Source organism: Idiotropiscis lumnitzeri, chromosome 6 (genome assembly GCF_059441095.1).
Source record: "Idiotropiscis lumnitzeri isolate Australia: NSW breed Sydney's pygmy pipehorse chromosome 6, RoL_Ilum_1.0, whole genome shotgun sequence".
Taxonomy (NCBI): Eukaryota; Metazoa; Chordata; class Actinopteri; order Syngnathiformes; family Syngnathidae; genus Idiotropiscis; species Idiotropiscis lumnitzeri.
This window is the reverse complement of record NC_142396.1, coordinates 6,851,526-6,868,995: the sequence shown is the minus strand read 5'-3', so window position 1 is coordinate 6,868,995 and position 17,470 is coordinate 6,851,526. Positions and strand designations below refer to the sequence as shown.

General features: G+C 42.8%; 1 protein-coding gene across 7 annotated transcripts in view; it reads left to right on the top strand.

Moving 5' to 3' along the window:
* LOC148334851 (pleckstrin homology domain-containing family A member 5-like) overlaps window positions 1-16,950 on the top strand; it is an 85,591-nt gene extending 68,641 nt beyond the window's left edge. For 3 of the 7 annotated variants that reach the window (XM_088297453.1, XM_088297459.1, XM_088297458.1), the window contains 22 exons: window positions 408-508; window positions 1,272-1,387; window positions 2,857-3,342; window positions 4,242-4,722; window positions 5,196-5,279; window positions 5,882-6,001; window positions 6,673-6,726; window positions 7,339-7,419; window positions 8,609-8,665; window positions 8,748-8,828; window positions 9,348-9,497; window positions 9,580-9,681; window positions 10,039-10,191; window positions 11,069-11,215; window positions 11,652-11,766; window positions 11,884-11,999; window positions 13,581-13,796; window positions 13,879-14,040; window positions 14,147-14,280; window positions 14,436-14,575; window positions 15,850-15,949; window positions 16,126-16,950. In XM_088297453.1, coding sequence (XP_088153579.1) covers window positions 408-508; window positions 1,272-1,387; window positions 2,857-3,342; window positions 4,242-4,722; window positions 5,196-5,279; window positions 5,882-6,001; window positions 6,673-6,726; window positions 7,339-7,419; window positions 8,609-8,665; window positions 8,748-8,828; window positions 9,348-9,497; window positions 9,580-9,681; window positions 10,039-10,191; window positions 11,069-11,215; window positions 11,652-11,766; window positions 11,884-11,999; window positions 13,581-13,796; window positions 13,879-14,040; window positions 14,147-14,280; window positions 14,436-14,575; window positions 15,850-15,941 — 3,188 coding nt within the window. In that variant the 3' untranslated portion in view covers window positions 15,942-15,949; window positions 16,126-16,950. Of the gene's footprint in view, window positions 1-407; window positions 509-553; window positions 1,121-1,256; window positions 1,388-2,856; window positions 3,343-4,241; window positions 4,723-5,195; window positions 5,280-5,881; window positions 6,002-6,672; window positions 6,727-7,338; window positions 7,420-8,608; window positions 8,666-8,747; window positions 8,829-9,347; window positions 9,498-9,579; window positions 9,682-10,038; window positions 10,192-11,068; window positions 11,216-11,651; window positions 11,767-11,883; window positions 12,000-13,580; window positions 13,797-13,878; window positions 14,041-14,146; window positions 14,281-14,435; window positions 14,576-15,849; window positions 15,950-16,125 lie in introns of those variants that run through there. The other 4 variants (XM_088297460.1, XM_088297455.1, XM_088297456.1 and 1 more) reach the window with 4 other exon arrangements.
* The last annotated feature ends 520 nt before the right edge of the window (window positions 16,951-17,470 follow it).

Sequence of the window (17,470 nt, the reverse complement as noted above, 5' to 3'; positions counted from 1 at the left end):
TTGAAAACACTCTGCAAATATATTTCCCAGGTCACTTAAGGTGATTTATGAAACGGGCCAAGTAAATGGCAACTCAGCTGTGCTGATGTTTTATTTTCCTGCACACTTTCTGCTGTGTGCAGAGGTATTGCAAGTATCAAGAATGGGAGGTTAGGTCCTTTCTTAAAATGCAGAGCTCAATGTAATCCCCCCTGTGGAGATCTCCCTATTGTCAATATGGAGCCACGTCTGCAAATTTAATGAGGATTAGAGCTGTGTGGAAGTTTGGATCAATGCTCATGCTCATCTTTTCCACAAACTGTCGAATGTAACTGCAATGTGCACATTGGGCACATTTTGTGTACCCTTAAATTGATCAAAGCAGCCATTCTGCCAAAATGTTTAAATGCACCATCTTTGCCTTGCAGATGAAAAAGAGGAGGGGATACTTGGCAGCATCCTTCTTCCAAGCTTCCATGTATCCATGCTGTCTGTTGATGATCACATCACCAGAAAGTATGCCTTCAAGGTCAGTGCTTTCACCCTGGAGGAAAACAAAGCAAAAATGAGCAAGGACCCTCCAAAGTGTAATTTGATGTGATTGCAGCCGTACAGAAAGTGGCAACAGGTCCTCTATGGAAAAATTGACATCTGAAGAGCAGTAATGTAATGTCCATGGCTATGCGAAACATTATTAATATTTGTGGGAAAGCCCCACTGCTACGGGGCAGTGTTCACATTAAATGGTTTCACAGTAGTGTGTACAGTTATGATTTTGGGGCCCTCCTAAACCCTGAAAGTCAACAACTTCTCCTGCCAAACACAACTAAGCACAGACACCAAGGAGTCTGAAGAAGGCCTCAAACCACACAGCCCACTTCTTTTCCAACCTTGTCACATGCTTTAGACTGACAGTTGAGGTAACAAGGGAAATGCATGACCAGCTGGCATTTATTTTACGTTTAATCTTCTGCATCGCGTTTTGGGTAATGGGGTATTTTTTTCAGAGACTGGTAAACAGATCATCGGGTTGTCCAATAACCATTCTTTTTCTCTGTCACACTTGAATTTGTTGCTTCGCTGGCTGGGAGCTCTCATCTGAACTATGTAGCAAGATGTCTTCAATAAGATTTACAACCTGGTACGTATAATTTTAGATCAGATCTACAGCTCGAGTCTTTTGAGACAGAGTTGTGATTTGTGCTCATTGCCGTTTCTCTTTCCCTGTTGCTAATCACAAAGTGCAGTGTTTTCAAATTCTCAATTGTCCATTTCAGAAACTTGTCATACAGGCGACACATCCCAACATGCGGACGTACTACTTTTGCACGGACACAGCCAAAGAGATGGAGTCCTGGATGAAAGTGATGACAGATGCCGCACTTGTGCATTCTGACCCTGTCAAAAGGTTTGTAAGTCATCTATCATTACACTATACAGGCCAAATTTCTAAAATACAACTGTAGACGTTGTGCTTTTTATTTTTTTTCCCCATTTGTGCTTCTTGGGAATATTTCTTCTTCTAGTGTAATGGTTTGCAAACAGTTCAAAATCTGGCTGCCTTCCTGTGTTAAAGAAGCCCTGACCTTAAGTGTCACTTAACTATATGGGCAATTTAAGTTGAGGGGCTGCATGCAAACAAATGTTGTGCTTGAGGCATATCAACACAGTGTGCTGTACATATAATGCTGGACATAGCTTTGCTTTACTCATCAGTCGAGATGCCATTTTGTGTTAAATGTTATTTATCAGGGTGCCCCGGTAATGCCCTTTAAGCATGGGTGAGCAGAAGCGTAATGATAAAGCGCTTTGTAGCCATGCAGTGCTGCAGAGCCTAAAATTCACTAAATGTCACTGTGAAAAGTGAGATGCTGGTAAGAGGCAGTCGAGTATAGCGACAATGTGCAATAAGTGCAGGATTACTGTACATTTTAGATTTCTTTTTTTATGGGCTTCATGTGGTTTCAGGTAGAGTTAGGTTAAGGCTTCAAAAGATATTATGCCACTGAGGTGGCTGTTTAAATGGGTTCAAGCGCAATCTCTAAAGGAATGCCCCTCCTAATGCTGTCTTGTCTCGGACCCAGTAAACCCGTCTGATAAGAGGAAGTTGCTCATCATTAAAGCGATGACCCTGAGTCCATCTAAGGCAAGCGGCAGCGGTGTCTATTACTTCAAGAGCCCCCCCAAAGAAGCACTGATTTGTAGAGAGCTGCAAATGGATTTCTAGCTGCTGAGCAACAACACCTTTCAGACATGTCTTGGTAGAGGCTGTTTTTTTCTTTACTGGAGAAATCGCATTCTATTTTACACACTTACTCTCCTCTGGCAGCTGTAAGAAACATTGTGCACTTGCTCTGGCTTTCAAAGGAAAAGCAGAGTTTGCCAGAGTTTTAACAGTGCATTACAGTAACGTTATCTTGGTAGTCCAACCAGTGTGCAATGGCACTACTGCAGTATGCCCTGAGAGATCATCTCCATGAGTAATAATTATTCAGAGAATTGTATTAATTACAAATATAGCTTCATCTGTCTTTGCCAATGATAGTGATTATGCAAAACAATCAAACGCGCTTCCATTTTATGGCAGAAGGTACAATAAACCTGTTGCCATACAAACTACAGAATAAGTCATGGGTGTCTGTTTATCTATCGGCTTTGTGCTCATTTTGACAGACCCGACTCTATCAAAAGTGCCCTGGGAGTAAATTAAGAGGAGAACATCATTATTTTAGTTTTCATTTGTAGTATACATACGTGGGTGCCTTGGATGAAAAGAAATTGGGACACTGGTAATACAGATGAATGTTGTCTATATCATTGTCATGTATTGGTGCAGATGAGCTCATTTGTATTTGTTCCTTTGATTGTCATTACCAGGTTGGACAAGCTAAAAGTGGAACAGTGTGGCCCTCAGGAGGTTAATCACGTGGCCAATCATAGGCCACCATTAACACAGCCCGAAATTGAGAACAACGAGCGCAACCGGGAGGCGGACCGTGAGCACATGTCGGAAGAGGACAGGAAGCAGCGAGATGCTGAGCGCTACGGCTTCCAGAAAGATGGCGCTGACCCCAATCGGCCCCTCACCAAGATCAACAGTATCAAAATGCAGCCAGCCCAAGCCGCAGCGGTCACGGTCAAGCTCGCGATGCCACGGACCCCGACAGAGATCGATGGCTCTCACCCGAGTCACCAAGTCAATGGCGCTGGTGAACCCAGCTCAGCTGACAACACTGGAGTCCCCCCTCAGCGAAGTCCAAACTACGAGCCGGAACGGACTTTGAGTAGGACAAGCTCGATGCAACAACTGGAGCAGTGGGTTCGCACACAAAGAGGACGCGCTCCGGATGATGACACCAGGAGGTTTGTTTGATTTAGTTGCGTTAATACAGTGGCTGTTGTTTAATACAATTGTAACAAAATGACAGCCTGATGAAGGGGGTCTCTGCAACTGGGGTGCCGCAACCAACCACATAACATTTCCAAATAATTTTCACCATGCGCCCTCCCACGCTAACTTTAAAAGGCTTGTCCTCTGGAACAATGAATAGTTTCTAAGATGCCCATGCCTTCTTTAATCTCATAAAGCGTTACACACCAGTGTGCACTCATGCCAAGTTCTGACAGGAAGTTTGAATGTAAAACGTTCTCATTGCCAGCTGAACTGACTTTGAACCCACATGAAGCACTGTTTTTTGTCTCTGGAAAGGTGTCGTATGTCCAGTGGTGTTCTTTGGGGTATCTGTTTAAGTATACATGGAAACACAAAACTTTGTTGGTTGCTGTTCAGGCAAATTCCATTAACCTGAGATGGTCATGTTCAAAAGAAAGTCGCCGTTTGCAGTTTATTTGCTTTCTGATAACAGTCAGCAGGCCTCTGAGCAAGATGAATAATTCTCACTGAATATTGTATTTATCTGAAGATAGGAAGCATCGAAACAGCTGTCGGTTCATTACAGAGATGTGATAGACATCAGATAGTCAAAGAGAAAAAGACGCCGCTGTCGTTATTTATACTGTATTTATTTTTTGCTTTGAAGCATTTGAAGTCAATTTGCATCGGTACATCATCGTTCATTTCATGTACATTAACCTTACTCCAAGTGATATGTTTCATATTTTTGCTTTAGGATCCTGATTGTCTACAAACAAACTGCTTGATTTGTTTTGGTTTATTGCTCTTAAAAATACACTTAAAAAAGTTTTAGGTTTGAATGAAAGCAACAGATTTCATGATTTGACCACTTATTTTCCGTCCACAGCATCACATCGTACCAGACACTCCCTAGAAACATGCCAAACCATCGGATGCCCCATGTGCCTCATTATGGCGACGGTTACCGCAGCATGCCCAGAAATAGCATGGCGCAGAGGGACAGCATCTGCAGCCTGTCTCCGTCGTTGTACGACCAAGCCTTGGGTCCCCCGATGGGTGACAAGCGACGCTCCGTGCGCTCTGACACCATGTGGCAGCTGCATGAGTGGCAGAAACGACAGGCCTACACCAGACCGCCGGGGATGTATGGCCATATGGCCAGCCCCAAAACCATGATCAACCTTTCAGAGCATGCCGCGCCGACCTACTCCATCCCACCCTCGCCCTCCCACGGTTCTCTGTCAATGTATGGAGGCTACTCTCAGCCGCGATCGTACAACATGAGCAGCGCCCGGTCGGAGATCGCTTCTCCCATCTACCAAAGAGACATGAGTATGGACAGGCGGCAGAGGCACCAAATCCCAAAGGTTAGTCAAGTGCTGAATGAGGTGTTCACCTGTGCCGCGAAACTTTTTTAATGACCCTTAACGTTTTACACCAGGGTTGTTTCAGCAGGGTGAATTGATTCTCTGTTTATACTATAGCGTTTTTAGTAGATGTTTTTCCAAGCTTGTTCACATTCAATTTGGATTTCAAGTAATCACTATCTTTGAAAACTATGGCTCTCTTTTAAAAAATATATATCTATGGACAGTAATCGCTTAGTTGATAGAGATGTGGGGGTGTGATTGATTTGTCATCAAACAGTTGAGGTAAAAAGAGGACAATGTGCATTTTTTATCCTTTAGTTTCATTGATTTTCTAATGGGGATATTGCCATTTATTTGTTCCCAATTCTAACCATAATTCGATGTGGCTCCTCCACAAAAATTATTTTGACACGCCTACTCTATTGTATTATTTGAGTAAATCCAACTCTTGCGCCTCTTGTCTCTTTCAGTATGCTTATGCTCCTGATAGGAGGTCAATGCCTGGAGGAATTCCAGCCCAGACTATCACTGCCCAGTCTCTCCAAGGCAAAAGTGTAAGTCTTACTGTGGTTTTCATTGGTAGGTTAGCCATGTGTGAGGAAGTTGTCAAAATGCATTAGTATGCAATGTTCTCAAATGTTTTGTTAGGACTGGGTTGATTGAATGTTTTTTTTTAAACATTCATACCCGTCCTTGACTGACTGCATGTGACTTATGTCCAAGATGACCTTGTGACAAAATCCCAAAATGGAGCGAAAAACAGATAGAGTTCTCCTTTCTGGAAGTGATCGGATTAAGTTTATGCCGACTTTAGTCGCTCTTCAGAGTCGCTTTGCGCCAGCAGAGATTTAAAAACGCTGTCAGTCTCAACTCTCTAAGCCAGCTCAGGAATGTATGTCAAAGTCACTGCCGCAAGTGTGCGAACTGCTTTCCGTTATCAATGCTAAACGGCTCGTGTGTCTCGGGTGCAAGTTGGGAGTTTGCATGCTGCCGACACCTTGGCTAATCTCATTGTTGTGATCTGCATGAAAACGCATTTCCTGGGAGCGTTGATGCATCTCCTATCCTGGTGTGTTTTCTCCTTTCTCCTCCTCTCACTACGATGTCCCTGCCTGATAATGGCTGTACGCGTCCCACAACCTCACCTCCTTTGCAGCCCGAGGAACTGACTTTGCTTCTGATAAAGCTGCGTCGGCAGCAGGCAGAGCTAAACGGTGTCCGGGAGCACACTCTAGCACAGCTTACGCAACTTAACATGGATAGCGACAACCCAAAGGTCAGCCCCGCTCCCACCAACCTCCGCCTCAAAGATAGTCTTCTCGAGGCATGTTAGTTATTGTGTGGTGTGTATGCCATCCATCTCCCGCCTCAGCTGTCCATCCAGATGTATAACTAGGCCTGTTTTTACTGATAGGGGACATCGGCTTAAAAAATCAAACATTGAATTAATTTACTGGGCAAGCAATCGCTGATTAAGTTATTTCACATCTCTCAAGAGTCCAGACAGATGCTAGCAGTGAATGAAAGTTAAAGCCATTGGCATCTTAAAGTGGTTTGGGTGACTGCCACATGTTATACAGTCAAATCGGGATTCCCTCTCATTTATGAGTCTCCTTTAAGATGTCAGACTAGAGATTTGGATGTTTTAGGTCAGCAGGGTGTGGGATGAGGGTCTGCCATCACTTTAGACTAATTGTTCCAGCCACTTTAAATTGTTGTGACACAAGCTCAGCCCAGCTGTCGTGTGCCAAAGTGACTGAAGTCCATGTCATCTGTAGCGTATATCCTGTGTCTACGTTCTTCTCCTGAACTGTCCCGTTCCTCCTCCTTTATTTGGCCCTCTTTCTGTGTATGTAATAAAAATGTGAGCGAAAAACGGAATACAGAATGATGCCCCTCATTTGGTGTCCATATTCTTCTGCTTCTTCTTCTTGCTGCTGACACTAGAACGATGCTCTGTCTCATCATCTCCAAAGGACTCTAATGTATTTGGACAATCAGGTGGGGTAATGCATGGTTGCATGGCCCTTGCTTCCTTTTTTTTTTTCTTCTCTTTTTTTGCTATAAACCTGTCATTATTCTGAAAAATGCACTTTGTTACGACTATATACACACTGTCATGTCCTTACTTCTGGAGTTTAGTCACCTATATGTGATGGTCAGGCAAAGAGGACCCTTAAATGCTTGCATTGTCTTTATAAACATACTGTTATGAACATGGCACAATAAAACATAATTTATTGGTTGTTTGGATGCATGCTTACAGTGTAATAGGACATGTGTGAAAATCCTGATAATGGAGACAGAGAATTTCCAATGCAATGTTATGCATAGAATCATTTAAATGACACATTGAAGCACATCATAGCCGAGATGTGTCGCTTTATGCTCTGCCTCATTGTCTGCTGCACTTGTGCATTGGAAGAATGTCTTCCTGTTGGTAAGCGTCGCTCTGTGGTGTCGTATCCACCTCTATTTCCCCCGGATGTGAATCTGATTTCATGCCGAATGCGACTATCATAGTAAAGAGCAATCAACGGCTTTGTCAGTGTTGTGTTTGAAGTGCAGCACTGCTGTAAACTGACTCTACTGCTCCTCTTCGCACTGGACTAGATGAAGGAAAATGACCCTTTAATCGTCATGACACACACTTTGATTGAGAACTCGGCCCCAAGGCCTCAACTTTACCACCAAGTAAGGCCAACTTAAGGCTTTGCTCCGCATCATCCTCACATTGGCTGTTTTTAAATGTTTTTCTTTTGCAACACTCCACCTTCAGTGTCCAAGTCCTCATGACAAAAGAAAGACTGGTCTCCCTGTATTATGTTGTATTGCCAATGCCAACCCATTCATTGCTTTGACTGTTGTCATTTTGAGAAGTCATGGTAATAAGAACATGACTTGGAAAAGAGACGTAGAATGTGGTCATTTGTGGGCCGGTTGCAGTTGAATTTAGAAGTCCCTGTTATTAGAGGGGGAGGGATGGTCCCCGAAGAGATTCGGAGGGCCGATCGCCGAAGCTAAATAGTGCCAACGCCCTGTCTCTTTTGCAGTCTGCATTCATTAGCATACCAGTCTAGCCAACAGCTGCTTTGTCACCTGTTCAGCTGCTCGCAGTTTGTCACCCTCGTCACACTGCAACCCGCCACTTCATGTGACAGTCTGCATGTTCTGGGAGGAATATTCTCACATCCTGATTTATCTGCCGTGTGATCCAACCAAGTAAATACTGTGTATTACTGGAGTGTAGAGTTTATTTGAAACTTTGAAAAATGTTGACTCATTTGGGTGTTTGAACTCACTCAGCCAGCACAGTGGATTAATTGCAACACAATTGGAATTTGGCATGACACGTTTATGATAGTATCGCCATCTGTAGATGTTTAAATGAGCTTATGATACTTGCATTGACATGCAAATAGAAAATTGGCTATTGTTTATACTGAATAGTGGAGGAATGATGCAACAAGAAAAGCTTTAACTTCTCCCCACCATTTATTATTTCTCAAACCGTGACCACACCTCTTTCTCACACCTCTTCTTGGAACGCTGCACAAGCGGTGCGTGTAAGCACTAAACAAAGGACACAAATGTATTCCTTGCATCAACACTGTATTTGCAGTTTAATGTTTGGGATTGTCAACATGCCCATCACCATGTGTTTCTAATAAACCACTGTTGTGTTGTGCTGCGGGAGACAAATGGCTGTCGATAGTAAAACATAATTTTCTGTCTACTATTTTTTTATTGAATCGTTAATGTCTGAGTCACAAAAATATGAGTTCCTACAATGCAAATATACTGCTCAATAAGAATCCTAATAATGCTGCATTGGAGACTGCATGATAATACTCTGTGACTAATGATCTCTTTTACTTCACAGCTAAGTCCAGAAGACCCAAGAGAACACACCTACGTGCCAGAAGAGGGGGACATTGATGTACGCACCATTTTACTCTCTAATGACATGCCACGTTCAGCTACGCATCGAGGGTCACCGCCTTTGTATTGTTTCTCCTCAGACCAAACTTAGCCGATTGTGTGAGCAGGATAAAGTGGTGAGGACACACGAGGACAACCTTCAGCAGCTGTACAGAGAGAAGGTGACTCACCACTGAATGACTCAATATTGCTTTTTTTTTTTCCATTGAAAGAAAGAGAAGGTTATGTCCGTCGTTTTTGACCAATATCAAAGGCATCTCATCAAGGGAAATGGAGAGCAGTGGAATTGTTTCAATGTGATGTTTTTATTTGAAAAAAAAATGGGAATTGTAAAGATTCCAAACATGAATTCATGCACAATCCTTGACATTTCATAGTATATATTCTTTTTGGTCTGTGTGGTGTTTGCAATTATTGTCAACAAACCTCCTTAGTGTCTAATGAGAAAGTGATGAGTGAATGCCAGTATTTCATGCTGTTGCATACTCATCACATTGAAATGTGCGTAAGATCAGTGTCTGCTTGATGAATAGCAAATTTGGTATTGAACAAAATTTGCAAACATTGTGCTTAAATTGTAATTACCACCAATAAAATGTTTTCTGTTACAGTCCAGCTTTTGTAAATATAGCTCATCAACAAGGCAGATGGTGTAATTGATAAATGGCGTCTTCCTGCAGCATACTCTGGAGACCGCGTTGCTGTCAGCCAGCCAGGAGATCGAATTGGGCTCAGACAACCCAGCTGCCATGCAGAGTGTCATCCAGCAGAGAGACTTACTGCAGAGCGGCTTGCTCAGCACCTGCAGAGAGCTCTCCCGGGTCACAACTGTAAGATTCCGTGCCATGCTAAATCCTATCTAATGTGTTTTCTGAGAGGGGAGAAAAAAAAACATTGTCTTTTCCAAACCAGGAGTTGGAGCGGTCGTGGCGCGAGTATGACCACCTAGAAGGTGCAGTAATACTGGCGAAAAGCAACCTGCTGGAGCAGCTCGAAGCACTGGGAAGTCCACAGGTAGAATTCTTTTGACTGCAGCTTCTCTGCTTTATTCTCCCAAAATAAATGTGTGTGTGTTCCAACACCAGCATCATTAGATGTAACTCGGAGAGCTGAGCTTGATGAGCAGAGTGAGGCTGGAGTCTTTTGTCTTTTCCCTCATCACGTTTATTCTTGGCTCAACCTGACTCGGTTCATTTGCTAGTTAGGGAGGGCCAAACGGGAGCTTCGACATTTTCTTATCAAGCATCGTGCATCGTGTCTCGCAATCTGTCATGCTGAAAACTGAAGACTTGATGCACTTTTCCTTCAATCAATAACCTTGCTCCCATTTCACTCATCTGCTGGCCTAATGCTTGCTCACTGTTTTCACAGACGGAACCTCCCAGCCAGCAGCACGTGTGCATCCAGAAAGAGCTGTGGCGGATCCAAGATGTAATGGAGGTCCTCAACAAACACAAAGACCAGAGGAACGCTGACGGCTCTATGGCCTTGTATGGGCCCAACTTCAGCATGCAGAAAACAGAGGTGAACCACGACGAAAATAACGTATTAAAGCAAGTGGTGCTCAACTGCTCATTTTTTACGAGTTCGTATTCATGATAAATTTAATGTCACATACAAGGAAGGGGTCCTCAGTTCATAGTGACATTTGACATTTGAGGTTTTACTCAGTTTGTTGTTTTCTATGTGTGCCTTAGAAGTGTTTCGATGAACATTGACTGTCATTTTGACATTATAATTGTGTTAGCTATTGACCAAAGCAATTTCCAAGTTTTGCATGAATTCAAATTGCATCACAACCATAGGAACAGAATGGCTTTGTAAATTGAGATTATATGTTACAATTGGTGGTAGGCCACCCGCAAATCGTGAAAATCTGCATCTAATTGACGCCCATTAAAAATGCATTGGCTAAGATTTTCTTTTTAAATATCGTTTAAACCCCGCAAATTATTCATTGATTGAACATTCAAAAGGTTTTAAAAAATAAAAAAATCAACAAAATGTTTAAACATTTTGGGGGGAAAAAATAATCACATATGGAAATCCACATGCGCTGAACCTCGACTATGGGTCGAATGACTTGAAATTCCATAACACAGCAAAACCTTTGACTGTTACTGTAAGAAGTGTATACTGTCTAAATATTAATAATTTATTTTTTGAGTAATTGTGGTCAGTCCTCAAAAACGTAACGATAAAACTTTGTTATAAAATGACATTTGTAAAAATACAAGCAATCTCAAATGAGCATGTGTGACAGTGTTGCTCACTCAACAAGAGAATGGAACGTTCTCGTCAGTTAGTGAAAGAAGCCTGGACCAGATGGAGGTCAACCGGACTGTGCGTGGTGTCATCCTGTGTCACCTTGCTTCCCATCATGCCTTGTATAATCTCCTAGGAGGAGGACTCTGTACCCCCACGGCCACCTTTGCCCCAGTCATATGAGCCCAACCCCCCCGCAATTCCCCCTCATGTCGGAGTTCGCTCAGCATCCCTCCACAGAGCGGAGGACAGGAAGACCAATCAGAAGAATGGCACACACAGCGTAAGCCTGTTGACCCGCTGACTTTGCCTGCGGCTGTGTCACTGCTTGCTGTGTGGATTTTCGTTGGATATCATCCCTTCTTTTTATTTCTTAATTCCATATATTTTGTGTGGATTAAGTTTTAAGGATACATACTTTTTCATTTTTTGAATAACATTGGCAGCTTTTGTTGTCCTCCTCATTGGTTGCAAGTCACCCTGGCTTGAATGTGTCCGCAGGCTGCTGTGCAACATTATCGCCATCTGATAGCACATGGAATTGTTTCCTGTAAATTGTAGATGACTGTCTGAAATCAGAACATTGTCCGGGAATTCAGTTGACCCGTGTCTTGGAAGCCATTCCATGGGAGAAAAAAAACATTCCTTTGCTTTGGAAACTTAAAGCCCCTCTGCATTCTCAATATGTGTTGAAGCAGCCATTTATAATTCATTGACAGGGGCCAGACTACCGACTGTACAAGAGTGAACCTGAACTCACCACAGTGGCTGAAGTGGATGAGAGCAACGGAGAGGACAAGACCGACCACCCATCTGACCATCCTGTCAACAAAGGTACGATAATGTAGAACGGCATTCCGTTACACACGGTTTATACCAGTACACTCTGCATTATTGAAACTTGGACGTTTATTCTCTGGCCTCACACTATTTGTGTCTTCCACTAATCAGGGCTGTCCTACCCAGTTGGCATTGTTCCACCTAGAACCAAATCCCCAGTGCCTGAATCATCCTCCATCGCCTCATATGTTACCCTAAGAAAGAGTAAAAAGCCGGACTCAAGAATGGTAAGTCTAAAAATGTTTCAACTGTTACTGGGTAACTGGTGTTTTCCTACATTAGATATATTTATAGCCACTAAATCAAGCAAGAGAAAATATTGCTGAATAATTTTCTCTCTGCAAATGATTTTTCCCCCCTCTGTGGGCTTCTGTGCCACTTGCTGATTTATAATGGCCTCTTAACTGCCTGTTGTGGTCATCAAGCTGAAGGTTTAAAGCTTATGCGTGGCAAGTAGGGCACTCACCACATGGCCCGGGTGTGACCAGCCCACTCCAAAACAGCCTCTTGTAAAATGAATGAGAAGCTCGGTTTACACAGTTTCCACCCACGCGCACTATCAAATATACCAACTGTGTTATTTAGTGTGCCACATGGCAGGGTGTGTCCTTTTTTTCCATTGCTCAGTTTGTTTCTACGTATCTGTTCTGAAAAAAAATGAAGACAGGCTTTTAAAATGAAGGAAAATAGATCATCATTGTAAATCTGCTGCCCACCGTCTAGGTTTTGTTCTAGTTAACGATATAGCCTGCAGTGGTAAGAGAGTTGCTTACAGAGTTCAACTCAGGCCCTTAGGTACCAGCCCCTTGGACAGTAGCGGAAGCATACTGGAGTGCTGGACGGAATCCAGATTTAGCAGCTCCCCCTAGCGTGGCGCTGAGCAGAGTGAACAATTTCACATTGTCAGCCTCTCATGCTCGGGCATTAAATGGCCCTCCGGTGTCTGTGAGTGCACACGCTTGTGCCAGTAGAAGCGTGCCAGTGCATAAGAGCCATTCATTCAGGTTGCTTCCAAAGCACTCCTTCCTTTCTGCATGAGTGGACATTGAAGACCCATTAACCACCATTACTCTGGCTATTTTTTGTTACCTGAACGGCATGCTCAGGAAATGGATGATGTGAATAAAAGTAGTGAGACACTCCCCCGGGTAACTGCTGCTGCATCTTACAAACTATTGTGCCTTGAAAAAGTATTCATACCCTTTGAATTTTTTTCACATTTTGCTACCGAACAACCACATGTTTACATGTTGCATTCTACAGTACTTCTGGCTTTATGTTTCGGGTAATTGTCTTGCTGGAAGATGAATCACTTTCACAGTCTCAAGTCTTTTGCCGCCTCAGACAGCGTTTTGTCTCGGATTGCGCTGTATTTACGTAGCTCCAACCATCTTCCCCTCAACTCTGACCAGCTTCCCCATCCTTGCTGAAGAAAAGCAACTCCACTTCATGATGTTGCCACTACACTGTTCCGCAATGGTGATGGTGTGTTCAGGGTGATGAGCGGTGTTAGTTTTTCACCACGCCCTTTATGAGAATGAAATTTGGGTCTGTAAATGTGGCTTCTTCCTAGACAAATAGATGTGAAAAATACTAGGCTACAGCTCTGATACCACCTCCCACGAGACAGAATATTACTGGAATGATATTAGCAGGCAGTGAAAAGGGGGCTATTAATTCATTGTCTAATGAAGCGTTCTGTCTCAATGGATTTGTTTTTGACTATTGCGCTTTACGGTAACTCTAAACCGTTGTTATACTCTCGACAATGTGCGTTCATGCTCATGGTGGTGTTTTGTGGCAAACAGGAGCGTCCACACAGCGCCATGGAGCATCAGCTGTGTGCGCTGGAGAGCGGTCGGCCTAGGATGAGCGTGGAGGAGCAGCTGGAGAGGATCCGCCGCCACCAGCAGGGTGCCCTCAAGGAGAAGAAAAAGGGCATGCGCATTCGGGGCAGCAGCGAGGAGAACGCGCTTTCCCGCAGCAATTCATTTACTAAAGACAACCATTCACGCAATGTGCAGGTATGGTACAGGAATTGATATTTTTAGAACAGCTGATCAATCCTGACTTTATCACGTGATGTGTTTCCTGAATATTTTGCAGTCTCAAATGAGGCGTCGAGAAGAGGTGATGAGTACAGACATTCTGGAGCTAGAGGCCTCACTCCGGCAACAGGAGGTGGTGAGGGAGCAAGAGACGCCCGCAGAGGAAATCGCACGTCTCAAAGAAGCCTCAAACTCAGACCGCTTTAATGTGGTTCGGGAAGTAAGGCTGACTCACTCTCGCACTTCTTAACCTTCGCAGCAAACTGATTTTTTTTTTATTTTAGACAGACAAAATCGCATGTGTGCCTTTCTCGTTCTTGCTGCAGCTGTCTGTTCCTGACAAAGTGCTGATACCTGAACGCTACGTGGAGTCGGACCCGGAAGAGGCACTTAGCCCAGAGCAGGAGGCTGACAAGCAGCGGAAAGTTGACCGCATCAAAGCTCTCATAGCCAAAAACAGGTAAACACAAAATTCGTCACAGTGGAGAGTTTGACGTCAATGTTTTGGCATTAGGTTAAGTTCCTCTGTTCATTTACAGTTACCCTATCGTTTCCTTCACAATCTGCTTTCATGCTATTGTTGTACATTTAATTCACCGTGTACATGTGCCCTAGCATGCAGAATGCGATGCCTACCGTGGCGTTAAGCCCAGTGGAGACAGAAGAGGAGATCACCATCCAAGAGAAAGAGAAGATGATAAATATCTCTTACGAGCTGGCTGCAGAGGCCTCCAAACGTAGCAAGCTGGTTGCAGGTAGGCTGCAAACAAAAGAAGACATGAGGAGGAGGGAATCGAATCATGAGTGGAGATCACCATCTTATTACCATTCTCATGTTTACCATTCTCATTCTCAGTGTTGTGTTGTTTTGCTCCTTTCAATGTTTTTCCCACTTCATTAACAAGCTGTAGAAAAACAGTTCACTCACCGTATACAGTTGTACACCTGCTATCAATCTACAAAATTTACTTTCGCGTCACATGATGTTCACATTGTGGTGTTTATAATAACACAAAACAAACAAAACACCCCCCCCCACACACACACACACGAATATGATTAAATGGATAAAGTAGGTATTTCCAATGCACTTTTTTTTTTAAAGACCTTATTTTTCGTCTGATTTAGTTTATGCAGGTGGTACCAAAATCTGTGACTGGTGGGTGTACTGCATATAACATTTGAATTAAATGTTAGAGAAGTGTGGGGGTATTCCCTAAGTAGACCAACTAATGTCATTTTTTGGTGTTTTCTGTGCAGAAAGTACATTTCTATTGCAATACACGATATATGTTGGCTTGACTTGAACGAGCACTTCAGCCCAGCATGACTGGCGTCACACCTGCCCATTGAAAGTAGATGGTAAAAAGGATATCAAAGAATGCAGATGCAATGCAAATGTTCATTCTTCTACAAATACATCGAGAGCTTCAACACTCAGACGCACTTGATCGTCTTTCACGTGTTCTTTGGCCCAACAGTTGCCAAAGCGCACTTGTCTGTAACTGTCAAAAGAAGCCCATTCGGTGTGACTGAAGTGCTCATGGAAGAGTAGCCACTAGGAACTGTAGGTTGACTGCTATCACCTACTAAACTATTTGGACAAAAGCATTGGGACACCTGTGACCAAATTATAATGAAGGTGAAGATGGAAGAAAATGTTTAATGATTGGAAATGGAAATGTTTGCCATTTTTTGATCGGAAAGGAAAAATGCTCAAATCAGGCTAGAATAACAGTTTGTGTACTCAGCCCAAAACTTGATTAATGATTGTGTGACTTAATGCTTTTGTCATTTTTGCTAAAAAAAAAACAAAAACGTCATACACATTTGAAATTGGAAACACATTTGAAAGTTCTGCTCTCTGCCGTAGAACTGAAAATGCAGTGGAATTGTTGATTTTGTTCTTGATGTAATGTGCATGTTATTTGACCGCTTAGTCTCAACCGTTCATAGCATGTTATGTTCTTTTTAAATGTTTTTTTTGGGGGTGTGCTGTGGTGTTGAACATTGCTGTGTTTTGTTGCAGTGAAAAGTCCGTCACCATCTTCCCCAACCCTCCCGCCATCTCCTAACACCCCGCCTCAGCTCGCTGACGGTTCTCACTTCATGTGTGTGTAGTAGCACCAGTAAGGGCCTTCATCACCTGTTGTCTTTTGTCCACACGCCTTACGCTCGAGTGTCCGCCGTGTTTTTAGCGTTAGTCACGTAATGGAATTTGTGTTTTTGGAGTAAGCTGACATTTAGAAATGCTCCTGCATCCACATTAAGTTTGACTTCACCTTTTCTTTCTGTCTTTCCTCAGCGCAAGCTCTGGCCTCAGTCAAAACGTACACATGAAGGAAATAACAGTGGACACGTTCCCATGGCCACAAGCGTCTCTGAAATTTTAACCTGACTTGTGTGAGATCACTGTGACACCTGAAGTCACCCCCACGTGGCCACCACCCACCATGGATGACATTTCATTTCTTCTGGAGCTCCCACACTACTTTGTGTTCTTAACCTTGGAAAGTTTTTACCTTTTTATAAAATTATTTATAGAGTTTAACAAGCATTCTTCATTCTTTTGGTTGATCCGTTATTTAAGCGTTCATATTTAACTATCTGGTGGGGACATTTTTTTGGGCTGTGTAAGGTCATCTTATAAGAAACAATGAAGGGAAGCCCCACTTTTTTACCGCAGACTAATATGATTCCTTTTTCCCATAAGTTGTAATTATTGAAGATGGCACCCTGCAGTCTGCTAAAATACTGACAAATGTTATAACGTCTCTTGTTTCTTTGTAATGGCTGAGAGTTATATTTAAAGAGAGATGAAAAAAATCAAAGTTTGATTCTATTATGACGTTGGTTTTTGTAGGCCTAGAACTAAAGGACGATATTGGCACATGTAAAAAAAATAAAAAATAAAAAAAATAAAGCAATAATTAACTCAAAAGTTTGTGGATGCTGGTTGCATATTTCGCCGTTGTACAAAGTGTAATTAAGAGGCTTACTATGTATATAATGTTCTTGCTACAGCAGGATGGGAGCATGTATCCAACACGTGCTTACAGACTAGATTTAATTTACAAATGTCCATATCCCATCTGTTTTATATCATATGTAATAAATGTCTGTTCTTAAAAAAAAAAAGTTTACTGTTTTGATTTTTCTTCCCCTTACCATATCCCCGAATAAATGAGATGACGCCAAGCTTCAGCTATGAAGTCATCTGTACTATAGGATGTCAGACATGAAAAATATATTTTCATCCAACCATTTTCGAAAGCACTTGTCCTCTTTCACTTGTTAGTGAGCAGAAGCCTATCCCAGCTGAATCTGGGCCAGATGTGGACTGGTCGCCTGTCAATTGCAGGGCATGATAGGCAAACAACCAGTCACCTTCATATCTATGAACAATTTAGTCTGCAATAAAGCAATTTTTTGGGGGGGAGCGGGAGTAGGAGGAAGCTGGGGAAAATCCATGCATGCACAGGGAGACTACAAAAACTACACGGGAAGAGGGAAAGTGTTGTCCACCATGATAATGTGCTGAAGATATATTTTTCAAATATATCACACGTGGATTGTAATACACCTTTAATTATTGAATGCACTAATTTAATCATTCCACATCAGATGACAATCTGAAACCGGCTGCAACA